At 51.9% G+C, this 12,344-nt stretch overlaps 1 protein-coding gene across 11 annotated transcripts in view; it reads right to left on the minus strand.

The window, feature by feature from the left end:
• Window positions 1-552: 552 nt before the first annotated feature.
• Slc29a1 (solute carrier family 29 member 1 (Augustine blood group)) overlaps window positions 553-12,344 on the minus strand; it is a 21,601-nt gene continuing 9,809 nt past the window's right edge. For 3 of the 11 annotated variants that reach the window (XM_008829044.3, XM_029561592.1, XM_029561594.1), the window contains exons 2-13: window positions 7,629-7,727; window positions 5,662-5,743; window positions 5,346-5,548; window positions 5,116-5,255; window positions 4,811-4,945; window positions 4,622-4,719; window positions 4,406-4,484; window positions 3,473-3,570; window positions 3,075-3,183; window positions 2,777-2,862; window positions 1,277-1,476; window positions 553-929 (exon numbers count right to left, since the gene is read on the minus strand). In XM_008829044.3, the coding sequence (XP_008827266.1) occupies window positions 818-929; window positions 1,277-1,476; window positions 2,777-2,862; window positions 3,075-3,183; window positions 3,473-3,570; window positions 4,406-4,484; window positions 4,622-4,719; window positions 4,811-4,945; window positions 5,116-5,255; window positions 5,346-5,548; window positions 5,662-5,743; window positions 7,629-7,657 (1,371 nt within the window). In that variant the 5' untranslated portion in view covers window positions 7,658-7,727 and the 3' untranslated portion in view covers window positions 553-817. Of the gene's footprint in view, window positions 930-1,276; window positions 1,477-2,776; window positions 2,863-3,074; window positions 3,184-3,472; window positions 3,571-4,405; window positions 4,485-4,621; window positions 4,720-4,810; window positions 4,946-5,115; window positions 5,256-5,345; window positions 5,549-5,661; window positions 5,744-7,628; window positions 7,728-7,893; window positions 8,081-8,224; window positions 8,244-8,342; window positions 8,493-9,347; window positions 9,436-12,344 lie in introns of those variants that run through there. The other 8 variants (XM_029561593.1, XM_017797138.2, XM_029561595.1 and 5 more) reach the window with 8 other exon arrangements.

Below are 12,344 nucleotides of genomic sequence, written 5' to 3' on the forward strand. Positions count from 1 at the left end.
TCTTGGCTTCAGACCTATCTTTTCTTCAAGGCTCCAGCAGGGGGCAGTACAGCCCCTCTAAGGCCAAAGGGCTCCACCCTCCTCTTACATTCAGGCCCAACCTTTTATCCCTCCAAGACCCAGGCTGCAAACCGTTCATCCTCTGCAAGGAGTTAAGCCTTGGGGAGACACAGGGAGCCTCAGAGAAGGAAAAAAACAACAAAAAAGTTTATTTAATCAGAGAGCCTCTGAAGGCACCTGGTTTCTGTCAGTATGAAAAAAGGCAGTAAAATGGCAATGGGTGGGGACATGGGGAACAGGGAGGAGGCAGCACAGAAGGAGAGAAAACTTCAGATCATGTAATACATCAGTCAATCCTGGCCCCTGGCTAGGCAGGATGACAGGTAGTTACATCCTCTCTCTCTCTCTCTCTCTCTCTCTCTCTCTCTCTCTCTCTCACACACACACACACACAATCTTGAATGGAGGGCAAAGTAGGAGGTCTTAAGGGCTTAAGGGATTAGGGTTATATGCCCTGGTTACATGGCTCAATGAGATTTCAAAAAAAGCCCTGGAGACTGGAGCCTCTCATGCTCAGCTTAAGCAGGGATCACTCAGAACTATCAGAGACTGCCCCCTTGTCATTCTGACCCCAAGCCCACAAGTCCATCTGTAGAGGCTTGTTCCCCGAGGCCTGGACATCCGGGTCCAGCATAGGCCAGAAGAAAGCAGACGTTGGCTAGAAGAGCAAACCTCCGGACGCCCTGCTCATCCGTGGGGTACGGAACCAAGCAGGAGGTAGGCGGGCAGTGCAGTCCTTCTGTCTCTACATGATTGGTCACACAACTGCCCGTAGTAAGAAGGAGAAGACGGCCCCCAGTGCCAGGCCCAGACAGAGAAAGAAGGCCATAACGATTCCTGCTGTCTCCGCCTCAGCTGGCTTGACTTTCCTAAAGGAAGAGGCAGGGTGACTTTAGGACAGACCAGCCCAGCCCAGCCCCAGCCAACCCTCTATGTTCCCAAACCCAGCCCACTTCTTGGGAGAATGTATCCTGGGCCCAGCCTCCATCCTGCCCTGACCACCTCCCCACAACTCAGTGTAAGCACACATGGGCAACCTTCACCTCCACTCCCTCAAACTGCACTATTTAGGCATTGGGCCCCCACCAGCATCTCCCACGTTCAGGATGAAGAAGTTTCTGATTGCTATCTCTTCCTCTACTGAGTGACCCCTCTGGAGCTCGAAATTAAACCCTGCCTAATGCCACAGGATTCCCAGCAGGTCCCACTCACTCACTTGGGCCCGAAGCACATGCAGAGGCTGGCGAGGTAGCCATTGGAAAAGGCAAAGGCAGCCATGAAGATGATGAACCAGGAGTCATGCTTGAAGACCACGGGCAGGTAGTTACGAGGCTTCACGTTGCACAGCAGGAACAGGGGAATAAACACTAGCCGGGCCACTATCAGGCTTGGCAGCCAGCGGCTGTCCTTATCAGGCTACGAGGAATAGGCATGACCTCAGTCCAGAGGCCTGGTTACCCTCAGGGGTGCTATGAGGAGCACAATGGTGACTGTGGGATACTGGATTTTCTTTTCTTTTTGTCTTTTTGAGACAGGGTCTCCCTGTAGCCCCAGCTGGCCTGGGACTCGCTATGTAGACCAGACTGGCCTTGAGCTCATAGAGATCTGCCTGCCTCTGCCTCCTGAGTGCTGGGATTATGCCACCGCGTCTGGTGCTCGTTTCTTTTTCTTTCTTTCTTTTTTTATTTATTATTTTTATTTTATGTGTGTGCATGTATTGCCTGCATGTAGGTAAGTGCACCCGTGTTGTGCAGTGCCCCCGGAGGTCAGAAGAGGCTGTTGGATCCCCTAGGACTGGAGTTAACGGACAGCTGTTGGCTGCCGTGTGGGTGCTGGGATTCGAACCTGGTTTTCTGCAAGAACAACCAGTGTTCTTAACTGCTGAGCCATTTCTCCAGCCCTCTTGTTTCTTTTTTGAGACAAGTTCCCAGGCTGGCCTCAAGTTCACTGTATAGCCAAGAATGATTCTCCTTCTTCTGCTTCCCAAATGTTGGGATTACAGGCCTGCACCACCATGCCTGCCTTATGAGGTCTGGAGACTGAACTCAGGGTTTCATGAAGTTTCCTAGGCAAGCACTCTACCAACTGAGCCACTTCCCCAGCCCCCTGATCTGAGTAGATGTGTGTGCATGCATTTCCATATACCAACTTATATACTTAAGAATTGTACACATGAGTTGGAGAGATGGCTCAGGGACTATGAGTTAAGTATTGCTCTTACAGAGAACCTGATTTCAGTTCCCAGCATCTACATCAGTAGGCTCACATCTATCTGTAACTGCAAGTTCCAGGGGATCCGACAGACAACCTGTGAGCCCTTCACTCACATAATTTTAAATTTGCACCCACACACACAATTTTAAAATAAATTTTAAACTGAGAGTGGTGGAGCATGCCTTAGATTCTAGCACTTGGGAGGCAAAAGCAGGTGGGCCTCACAGTGAGATCCGTCTTAGACAAACAACTAAAAATACCTGTATACATGTAGTTACTCATAAATTATGTCTAGTTTTGAAGGAAGATGGCCCCCTTAGGACCATGCTTTTCCTCTTTCTTTCCTCCTTTTTTTTTTTGCAGACCTACAGGGAGAACCCAGAGCCTCACACATGCTAGCTAAATACTACACTCTTCCACCAAGCCCACCCGAAGCCCCACCACTGTAGTTTCTTGGGTTCCTTCTCTAGGGACTCCCTGTGGGAGTCCATCCTCTACTTACCCACATGCAAACAGCTGTGAGGCTCCTGCCCAGCCAATCAAAAACATTGAAAGTCAAGAAACAAGACACAGGAACAAAGTAGTTTTCTGAAAGAGGAGAGAAGAAACATATAGCACGTGACCCTCACCAGGCCTCAGCCTTGTCACTGTACAACAGAAGAGATGTTTCTAGCCCAGGGAAGGGCAAATAGGCCCACAGGGGTCCAGCTGGGTACAAGGTAACTCAGGCTATCCACACCCTGCTCCCAGTACTGCTCTAGAGTCTGCTGAACCCATCCTGGGAAGCCATGGCCACTTACTCCAGGCACTGGTGCCGGCAATGCTGGATTCGACCTCAGCAGTCACAGCGGGGAATAACCCAATGGTGACCATGAAGTTGAAGCAGATGGAGAGTGCCAGGACTGAGATCTACAAAGGGGAGAGAGATTCACCAGGTCCCTGGTTGTTCATGGTGATTGTGCATAAAAGATGGAGAAACTCCCAACACACACACACACACACACACACACACACACACACACTCACTCTCTCTCTCTCTCTCTCTCTCTCTTTCTCTCTCTCTCTCTCAGAGTACGTACAGGAGGGAAGCCAGGAGAGGGCCCAGTCTTGTATCAGAAAGGGAGGTGATGGCAGGGTAGACAGAGTAACAGGAAGAAAAGGGTGAGAAAGAGAGGGAAGGACCCCCAACCCTACATACACTCTTGAGGATGGCTTTTACAGAGTGGCTTCTGCTGGTGGGCACAGAATTGGGGGCTGGTACCCCAGGTTCCTCTCTCCCTGCTCTTGGCTCTTCTCCTGGTGGGTGAAAGGTTGTAGAAAGATCTTTAATTTGTAAGGAAGACAGAGCAACAGGTGGAGTTAGAGGTATATACTTCCCTAAACTGGCTGGGCCACAGTCATATCCTAATCCCCCATAGATCTAAATAGGCAGGACTCCAACTCCTGGAACCTACCCTTCCCTCGGGAGGCTCAGGTTATTCTCTACTCTTCACAAACTGTTACTGAGTGCCTTCAGTCCAAATGCCTGAGGCATTCAGGGTCATCCAAGACCTCTTTTTGTTCCTTTAAAAAAAAAATTTATGTGTATGAGTGTTTTGCCTAAATGTAAGTACACCTTTGAATGCAATGCCCAAGGAGATCAGAAGAGGGCATCAGATCCCCTGGAACTTGTTACAGATAGTTGTTAGGGGCCATGTGGGTGCTGGGAACCAAATTCAGGTCCTCTGCAAGAGTAGCCAATGATCTTTACTGCTGAGCCATTACTCCAGCCCCTTTCTTTCTTTTTGAGACAAGATTTATATAGCCCAGTCTAGCCTCCGACTTGCTGTGTAGCTGAGTATGACCTTGACCTTATGATCCTCCTGCCTCTAGTTCCCAAATGATAGGATTATATGTATGTACCACCATACCATTTTATGAAGTGCTGGGGATCCCAGGGCTTTGTTAAGTACTACTCCCTGATCTAAGCCCCAAGATCTCTATGTTATCTTTCCCAGGTCTGATTCCTATTGTCTCCCTCACTCCACCCATGGTCACTCTGCTGACTCGTGGTTGCCAAGTACTACACTCTACCCATGGCTTATCCCCTTTGTTGATGCCACCCCACCCAGCTTCCTTCAGGAACTGAGACCTTTACTGATGAGATCCAACTTGGTCTCCTGCTCTGCAGGCCCTTCCAGCTTCAGCTGCAGGTAGTAGCGATAGAAGTCCTAACCAGCAAGATAAGACAGAGACGATAGAGTCAGAGGCATCTCCAGAACCCCAGCTTACCCCAGGCTTCAACCTCAAGACACCCTTATTCTGAAACCCTGGACCCTTCCCCGTTCCCCAGCTTCCATTTGCTCACCAGTCGGGGCAGAGCCAGGTAAGACACGATAGCCAAGATGACAACTGCACAGGCTGTGATGAAATAGCCAAAGGCACTTTCTGACAGCTCTGAACCACCTGAGGTGGACAGTGCTCATGATGAGACAGGTCCCTAGTCACTCCCCACCCACCATCCTGGGCAAAAAGTGGGAGGGGCAGTAGGACTCACTGGCAATGGCACAGATCATGGCCACAGAGGCAAAGAAGCCAGCCAGGCCCTGGCCACTCATGATGGGGGCTGTGTAGTTGGCAGGCAGGAGGCCAGCCAGACCAAAAAGGCTGCCTTGCAAAATGGCACCAAATGCTGGGGAAACAGGGTAGACATCATCACATCAGCAGGGGTGGGAGGCTAGAAGTTGGGGAGTTCTCAGGAATCACAGGGACATCTTTACCCAAACTGCTTTCTCTCAGCCCCATTCCCAAACTAGGCCCCAAGCTCCCCATAGAGTCCGTCCCTTCCCAGCCCCAGCCTACAATTAATGAGCATGATCTTGATCATAGTGATGATGAAGAAGGGCAGAGCATCCATCTGCACCTTCACCAGGATGGCAGTGGTCAGGAACACCAGCAGGATGACCACCAGGCTACCCAGGATCCGCACAGATTGAGGAATCCTGCAGGAGAGGTGGGAGATTGGAAAATGCATGGAAGGCAGGCAGGCCAGGGTGCAGGCTCGGGGTACCTATCAAGGCTTGGGGGTTCACCTCTGATGCAGGAATGAGTTGAGACAGGTGAACAACAGTAGAGGCAGCATGGCACACAGAGTCATGACGTTGTTGAAGATGGCACTGAGAGAACTCTGCTCTGGCAAGGAGACTGTAGGGGCAGCCAAGGTCTTGGTGTCTTTGCTCTGTTCGGCAGTGACCAAGGATGTATTCTGGGACAGGTCCAGGCGGTTTGTGAAATACTGTGGGGTTTGCAGAGGGGAATGTTGGAATCTCTGTCCCTCTCTGTACATAGAACCAAGCCCTCCACCTTCAGCGGACATGTCTTCTGGAGCCCAGCCCTTCCCAGCCTCACCTGAGTGGCAGTCATGAAAAAATTCCAGGGGAGCAGCGTCCCTAGGCCCAGCACAAAGAAGATAAGCCATACCGCCTTATACCTGGATAGGAGAAGGAAAAAATGACCACCCTCCCTCCCGTTCTGTCTCTCCAGCTGTCCCAGGTGTGTTTGTGTCTGTGACTACCTGTCCTTCTAAGAAGTGTTGGGGGATGTGTGGGTCCTAGGATATGGAACAAAGCACAAGATGGGTCAAAGGAAGAACCCTAGCGACACAGGTCCAAATACCATGGCCAACAGGACCTGTGCTCTCAGTCCTAGAACTTAGGGAAATCAGCCGGCTGGGAAATTGTGACCCACACATCCGGAGATGGTTTTGGAACTCCTACTGAAGGGTGGGCGGGCAAGAGAGAAAGCAAACACAAGCCTCTTCCACCCCCACCAGGCAGGCTGGAAGTGATTATACTGTCTGGGCAGGAACTGTGTGGTTCCCTGAAGAGGAGTCTGAGGTCAAGAAACTCCGAGCCCATTCTAGATCCAGTGGGACACATGGTCAGAGTGCCTGGGGAGGCTGGGAAGGAGGGAACTATGTTTATTTCTTTCTTTCACCCCTGACTAGACAAAACCAGCTTTGTAGGTCAAACTACCTAGGGCAGGCCAGGAGGAGTAGGGCCTCTGGAAGTCATCAAGGTCTGAGCGTAAATAAGAGCCACCCGGCTTTGGCCAGGTCACAATCCCTGGGGAGTCCTTGCTTGCAAGCATAGCAACCCTATAGTTGTCAGACATCTGGGTAATACCCTCTCCACAGCCAGCACCTTCATGGCTTCACAGAGATGGTGGGGAGGAGGCCCAATGTAGTGAGGCAGGTCTTGGACCTCTGCAGGCCTCAAAGGGGACAGCTTGGCTAGTAACCCAAATGGGCAGGTCTGAGCCACAATCGCTGAAGTCCTCAAAGCCCTTATGTACTCCCTTTGAGGTCAAGATACTCAAGCCTTAGTCCAGATGCCCAGATAGAGGGCAAAGCTCTAAAGCAAGGCTGCACAGGACAGAGGGACAGAAGACAAACTGATGAGCCAGGCAGCAGGGCAATAAAGTAGGGACAGTAGGAAGAGAACTTCAAGAGGCTGACAAGGATGAGGGGCTGGGGCACCAGGCAGCTTAGGAAGGGAAAGAAGGCAGGAAACCAGTACCTACACTTTATTTTCTCCCCTCAGAAAACAGTCCCAGGAAACCTCTGAGAGATCAAGCTAAGGTAAGGTGCTCAGGACCCTCCAATGAGCAGGGGACTAATTCCGTAGCATTTGGGCAGGAGGGAAAGTGGGTGGGTAGGGGAATTGGGAAGGGTTCAGGGACCTAAGGTAGGAGACGACAGAGCCTGTATATGTAAGGAGTGGTTCATGGACTCATCAATTTTCTCAGGCTCCAAACTCTTTGGAGAACTTGACTCAAGAGCCTTTGCCACCAAAACACACATTCCCCACCTTAACTAGCTTGAGTAAGTTTACAGGCTCCAGAGGCAAGAGAGGACAGGAAGGTCAGGCCAGAGAGCAGGGTGGGCTGAGGTTATGTGAGGCAGAGGCTCCAGGGCAACCTCAAGGGACAGGACAGTCCTGCCAGATGTGCTCTGTTAATGAGGGAAGCTGCAAAGTGTCTCCCCACAGTGTAGGGGGAGGAGAAGGAAGCTGTTGACTAGCCAGAAAACAACAGTGGAAAGAAACACTGACCTATAAGTGGGCAAATGTTGCCCACTCAGCCTGCCAATCCCTGCAGACACCCCAGCCAGCACCCAGCTAAGGCTTGCATGGTCCCTGGCCCCCCACCACCACTGAAGACCTGATTCAGAGCTACCTGGTCAGGAGCATTAGTAGTAGCAACCTTAAGTTCCAAACACTGCCCCAGTTCCCCCCCACATATACACACAAAACCCTAGAGACCCACTCTCCAGATTCAGCTAGGATCAGCTCCCCTCCCTCTCCCTCCCCTAGTACCTGTCCTGAGGCTGATGACTAGTCGTCATGGTTCCGGGTGTTCCGGTGTTCGGTGTTCCTGGTTGTGCCTGGTTGACGGCTCCCTCCCTCTGGCGCTTGCTGGGGACAGAGGAAGATTGAGGCCCTATCTGGCCCTGCTTCCACACTACCCTGGGCCCTCCCTCCTCAGACTCTTAAAAGCAGGGACACAGAACAGGCAAAGGAAGGGTTCCCTACGACTTTCTAGGCCTTGCCCTTCATTCAGGACTACTCAACCCGACCCCACCTGGCCCTTGGGCCCACCAAGCCAGTCCTGTCGCTCTTCTGCCTGGCTTGGGCTGCACCTGGCTCCCGGCCTGGCTGCTGCCACTGCTATTTTTATCTAGCAGCCGAAGCAGTTTATAAGCTTGGAAATCCAAGGGTGGGGAGGAGAGAAGGAGGAGGTAGTGTGATTGAGAGGCAGGGAAAGACAGTTAAACACAGGGAAGAGATGAAAGGGGTCAGGGACAGCCAATGACAGTGGAAGGAGATTGGAAGCCAGGAGGCAAAGTGAAGAGACAGAGCAGAGAGGAGGAGGAAAAAAACAGAGCAGAAAAGAGATCTGTAGGACTGCAGACCTTTCAGTGCCTGCTGTAAGGTCCGAGCTCTCTTAACTCTCCTGGATGTTCCCAGAATCTAGGCTGTGGGGGGTGTGCTTCTGAGAGCCTGTTCTCTCCCCAAGTAACCAGGACTTACCAGGCTCTGCAGGTAGTTTCTAAGTCCGTTCTTTCCAGTCACTGCCCAAGGGCTTCCTAGTTCCCAACCAGTTTTCCAAGAATATGTTTCATAATGGAGGTGGGGACAGAGCCCTAGCCACAGCCTGACATGTCCCTGTCTTTGACGCCCCCACCCAGCCTATTCCAGGGTCACCCCATTCCCTCCTTTTCAGTTCCTCTCTGACTCAGTCCCAGGCCACTATCCTCTTCCCCTTTCTGACAGTGGCCTTGAATCGGAAGAGGGGTACGCAGGCCCAAACTGAATGGTCCCAAAGTTCTAGACAACCCCTCAGTGTCCCTCTTTGTGTTCCACTTGTGGAGGGGATGCACCCCAGCACCAACAGACTAAACAGTTTTCCCTGTTACAGGGAAGCAGGAACAGCACACACAGGCACACCATGTGGACCCAGCTCTGGGACCAGGGATTCTGGTCCTTGCCTGGGGCTGGCTGCCAGCTCTCCTTGCTCACCGGATTGGTAGTCTTGCAGCTGGCAGAAGGGTGGGAGCCAAAGGGACCTGGGAACTCCCTAGAAGGGAGTCCTGGCTCAGACTCAGGCAGTGGGCCTTGTCTGCCGTGTCCTGGGTGAAGGTCCAGAGTGAAAAAGGTGGCAAAGGGTTTATCGGGAGGGAATCCCTTGGGCCTCACAGGTCTCATTCAGCAGTCTCAGAAGCCAAGCTGCTGCAGAAGCACAAGTGCACAAGGGAGCAGGGAGAGATAAAGGAGGGCCACCCTGTAGCTGAAAGGTAAGACAGCTGAGAGATAAGCAGGCTGCTCAGCAGGGGAGCCGGTGCAGCCAGGTCAGCCTCAGGTGCAGCCAGAGCTCCAAGCTGCCGCCCCCCACCCCCGCCCCAGATAGTCACCAAGAGACCCTCAATGGCTTTTCTACCCTGTGGTGAGCAAACCCCAGCCTGTCCAAAGGTCATGCTCAGTCCCCAGCACACCTCTGGCTTGGGGGTGGGGGTGGGGGTAGGCAAACCTACACACCTCCAAATGGAGAGGGAGGGCTCCTTTGATCCTTTCAAGGAATATCTGCCAAGGATCTCTGCATGCCAGCCAGGCACCGGTTTAAGCACTAGGGGCAGAGTGGTAAACAACAATATTGGTGTCTGCCTAGAAGGACTAGGTAGGTGGCTTTGCTGGGGATGAGGAAAACCTGAGGACTCAGGGAAGGGGCACACTGTACACAGCCTCCACCACTCCCATACATAGTTAAGAACAAGAGTAACCTCCAGACAGCCAGATGGAGAGGGGTAACGCCCCTTCCTCCAGAAAACTGGCCTAGGCTAGCATTTCTAAACAAGCATGCATGTGCACACACACACACACACACACACACACACACACACACACACACCAATCCCTCTCAGCAATCCCTACCCGAGTCCTGGGCACCAGTCAAGGCCATGGTCAGCCCTTGGATCCTGCCCACATGCTAACATTCCAGTTCCCTGGCCTCGGTGTTTTGTTCTCATCTCTGCCAGGGATCTGATAGCACCTCAGGGCCTCTTCGGCCATGCCTTGACCTGCAGAGATGCAGCCCTGAAGGCAACCACCAAACAGCTCCTCCCTGTCCCAGGGCCCCGACACCTCTCATGAACGCCCCCATACCTCTCATGAACCTTAACTTCTAGATCTATCTTGTGCTAGCTACATCAAATCTCCAGTTGCTATGAGCAGTTGGCCCCTCTTTCCCTCCCAGCTACCCAGCAACTAGGACTAGGCAGTCTCTATGGAACAGATAGAGCCAAATGAGGTTCATACAGCTTGAACCTCTGCAAAAGCTGTAGAGCAAGTGAGTGGAGGAGCCAGCATGCAAAGTCAATGCACAGATTAGTCTAGATTGCTGCTCAGGCGGGGAAGGAGAAGTAAAAACTGTTTCCCAGCTAGCTCTGCAGACTGGGAGGTGGGGACCTCCGTTCCAACTAAAAAACAAAAACAAGTTGAAGATGGAGTCCTTAGCCCTACAATAATTTCAGGTTTAAGGTACCTCGCGGTCACTCCACCACACACACATACACTGTGCAGAGATCACACCGGCAGGAGAAAACGAACAGACTAGGGGGTACCAAGAGGAGGGGCGGGTCAGCGGCCCTGGGTGGGGTGAGGAGCAGGGGGCGGAACCAGCCTTCACCAGAGGCTCTCCCCTGGGAAGAAAGCCTGGGTGTGTTCGGTCCTTGTCCTGTCACTCATTACTCTGGGCGAGTAACCGAGGACGCAGGACGCGCCCAGGAAAGGGAGGTCGAGGACACGATGTTTACTAGGTAAAGGGGCAGCTCCCTCGCCTCCATTCGGATTCTCCCATCCCCATCCTCCTCCTCGGTGTGCAAAGGGAGGCCCGGGCCCTCTCCAGTCCTTACAGGATAGATCCGATCAGGATTAGGCCTGCACTCGCCGATCCCCTACGGAGGTCAGTTTGGCCACAGTCGCTTTCGGGCTCAGGAAGACAGGCCGCTCAGGTCCCTGCACCAGCCGGGGCTCCACAGAACGATCCCCTGCCCCGAGCCCCGAGCCATGCGCGCCACGTGCTGCGCCGTTCTGCACCGCGTGGGGGCCGCACCCCGCGTCCCCGCTCCGGGCCGCGAAGGTGTCAGGCCTGTCCGCCCTTTCCCTCTGCCCAGCTGTCCCTGGCACGTCCCGCCCTGGGCCCCCGGGGAGCACCTGCTGGAGAAGGAGGCCTCCAGCGCGGAGATCAGCGCACTCTGCTAGCCCGCCGCTTCCCGCGCCAGCCGGAGCCCTTTCAAATGCGTCCTCACTGACCCCGCCCCCAGCCCGCGTGGCCACCTGTCACGCCATCTCCAATGAAGCCCGCGTGAGATCCTCCGTGGGTTGAGGCTGGAACTTCAAGGAAGGTTGCCTCTTGGAATTGGCTGTGCTAAAAACATGCAGTGTACTTGGCATGCTTTTACTTGCTATTATCTTTCTGACTGTCACTGTATCATGGACTTTCAGGGGCCCAGAAAGCACCTGGTGTCCTTGACACTGCTGTCACTGCCTTTATTGAAATCTTTTAATTATCCTAGTATGCAGGAAGAGTTCTTAGGAACTCAATCACCAAAGACAACTTTGCCTCCAGATGCATCACTATTAATGAAAGCTTGCTGGAAAGTCCAGGGAATAACAGATTTCTAGAAGAGAGACATAGATGAGTAAATATAGATAGAAGAAGGGTTTCTTGGTATTCATTACAATTCATGGATAAATTGGCAAGATTAAGACCACCTTGGTGTCTTTTGATAAAAGATCAACAAGAGAGCATTAAAAGGCAACTACATACTGTAGTTAAGGATTGGAAAAATAGCTGGGAAAGATGGCTTCATAAGTCCCTAACATGAAATGATTTTTTAGGATCTAAGGGGTTAAAGAATGACTTGGAAGCCCGGTGGCCCACTACAAATAAGCAAGGAATGTTATCAAATAGTTAAAAATAAAATATCATGCACAGTTGATATTGAAAGTACTTGGTGGTTTAAGGTCGTTTTGACCTAAAAAACACAAAACTAAGTAGAGTTCTAAGTACGTAATAAAAACTGGTAGTAAAAACCATAGTATCATAAAGCAGGAGTTTGCTGACTAGTACCAGGTTGATAAGATAGAGAAATGTGTTTTGGCTATATATGAAGGTTAGAAAAATTGTTTTACTTTACTGAAAATCTTAGAAGGTAACTAATTACAGAATAGTCACGCTGATGATGAACTTTTACAATCTTTGCTGTATATATTTCAAATCTTGCAGCTGCAAAAATACACTCAGACTTTCATTAAGCTCCTTTGTGTCTGTTTGTCATTCGCCGACTCCTTGTCCACCCTCTCGACGACCCTGTTCCCATCGGACTAAACTGCCCCGGTCTGGGCTGGTCCGTTGCAGGTGGCGCCCGAACAGGGACCCGGAGGGTAAGCTATCTCTCCCCTTTTCTCTCTTTTTAATAATTTCAGGCAAGGATAGGACCTCGTCAGGGCGCTGCAGGCCCACTGGTAAAGGAT

The sequence above is a fragment of the Nannospalax galili genome, unplaced genomic scaffold (assembly GCF_000622305.1).
Source record: "Nannospalax galili isolate Female #2095 unplaced genomic scaffold, S.galili_v1.0 scaffold653, whole genome shotgun sequence".
Classification (NCBI taxonomy): domain Eukaryota; kingdom Metazoa; phylum Chordata; class Mammalia; order Rodentia; family Spalacidae; genus Nannospalax; species Nannospalax galili.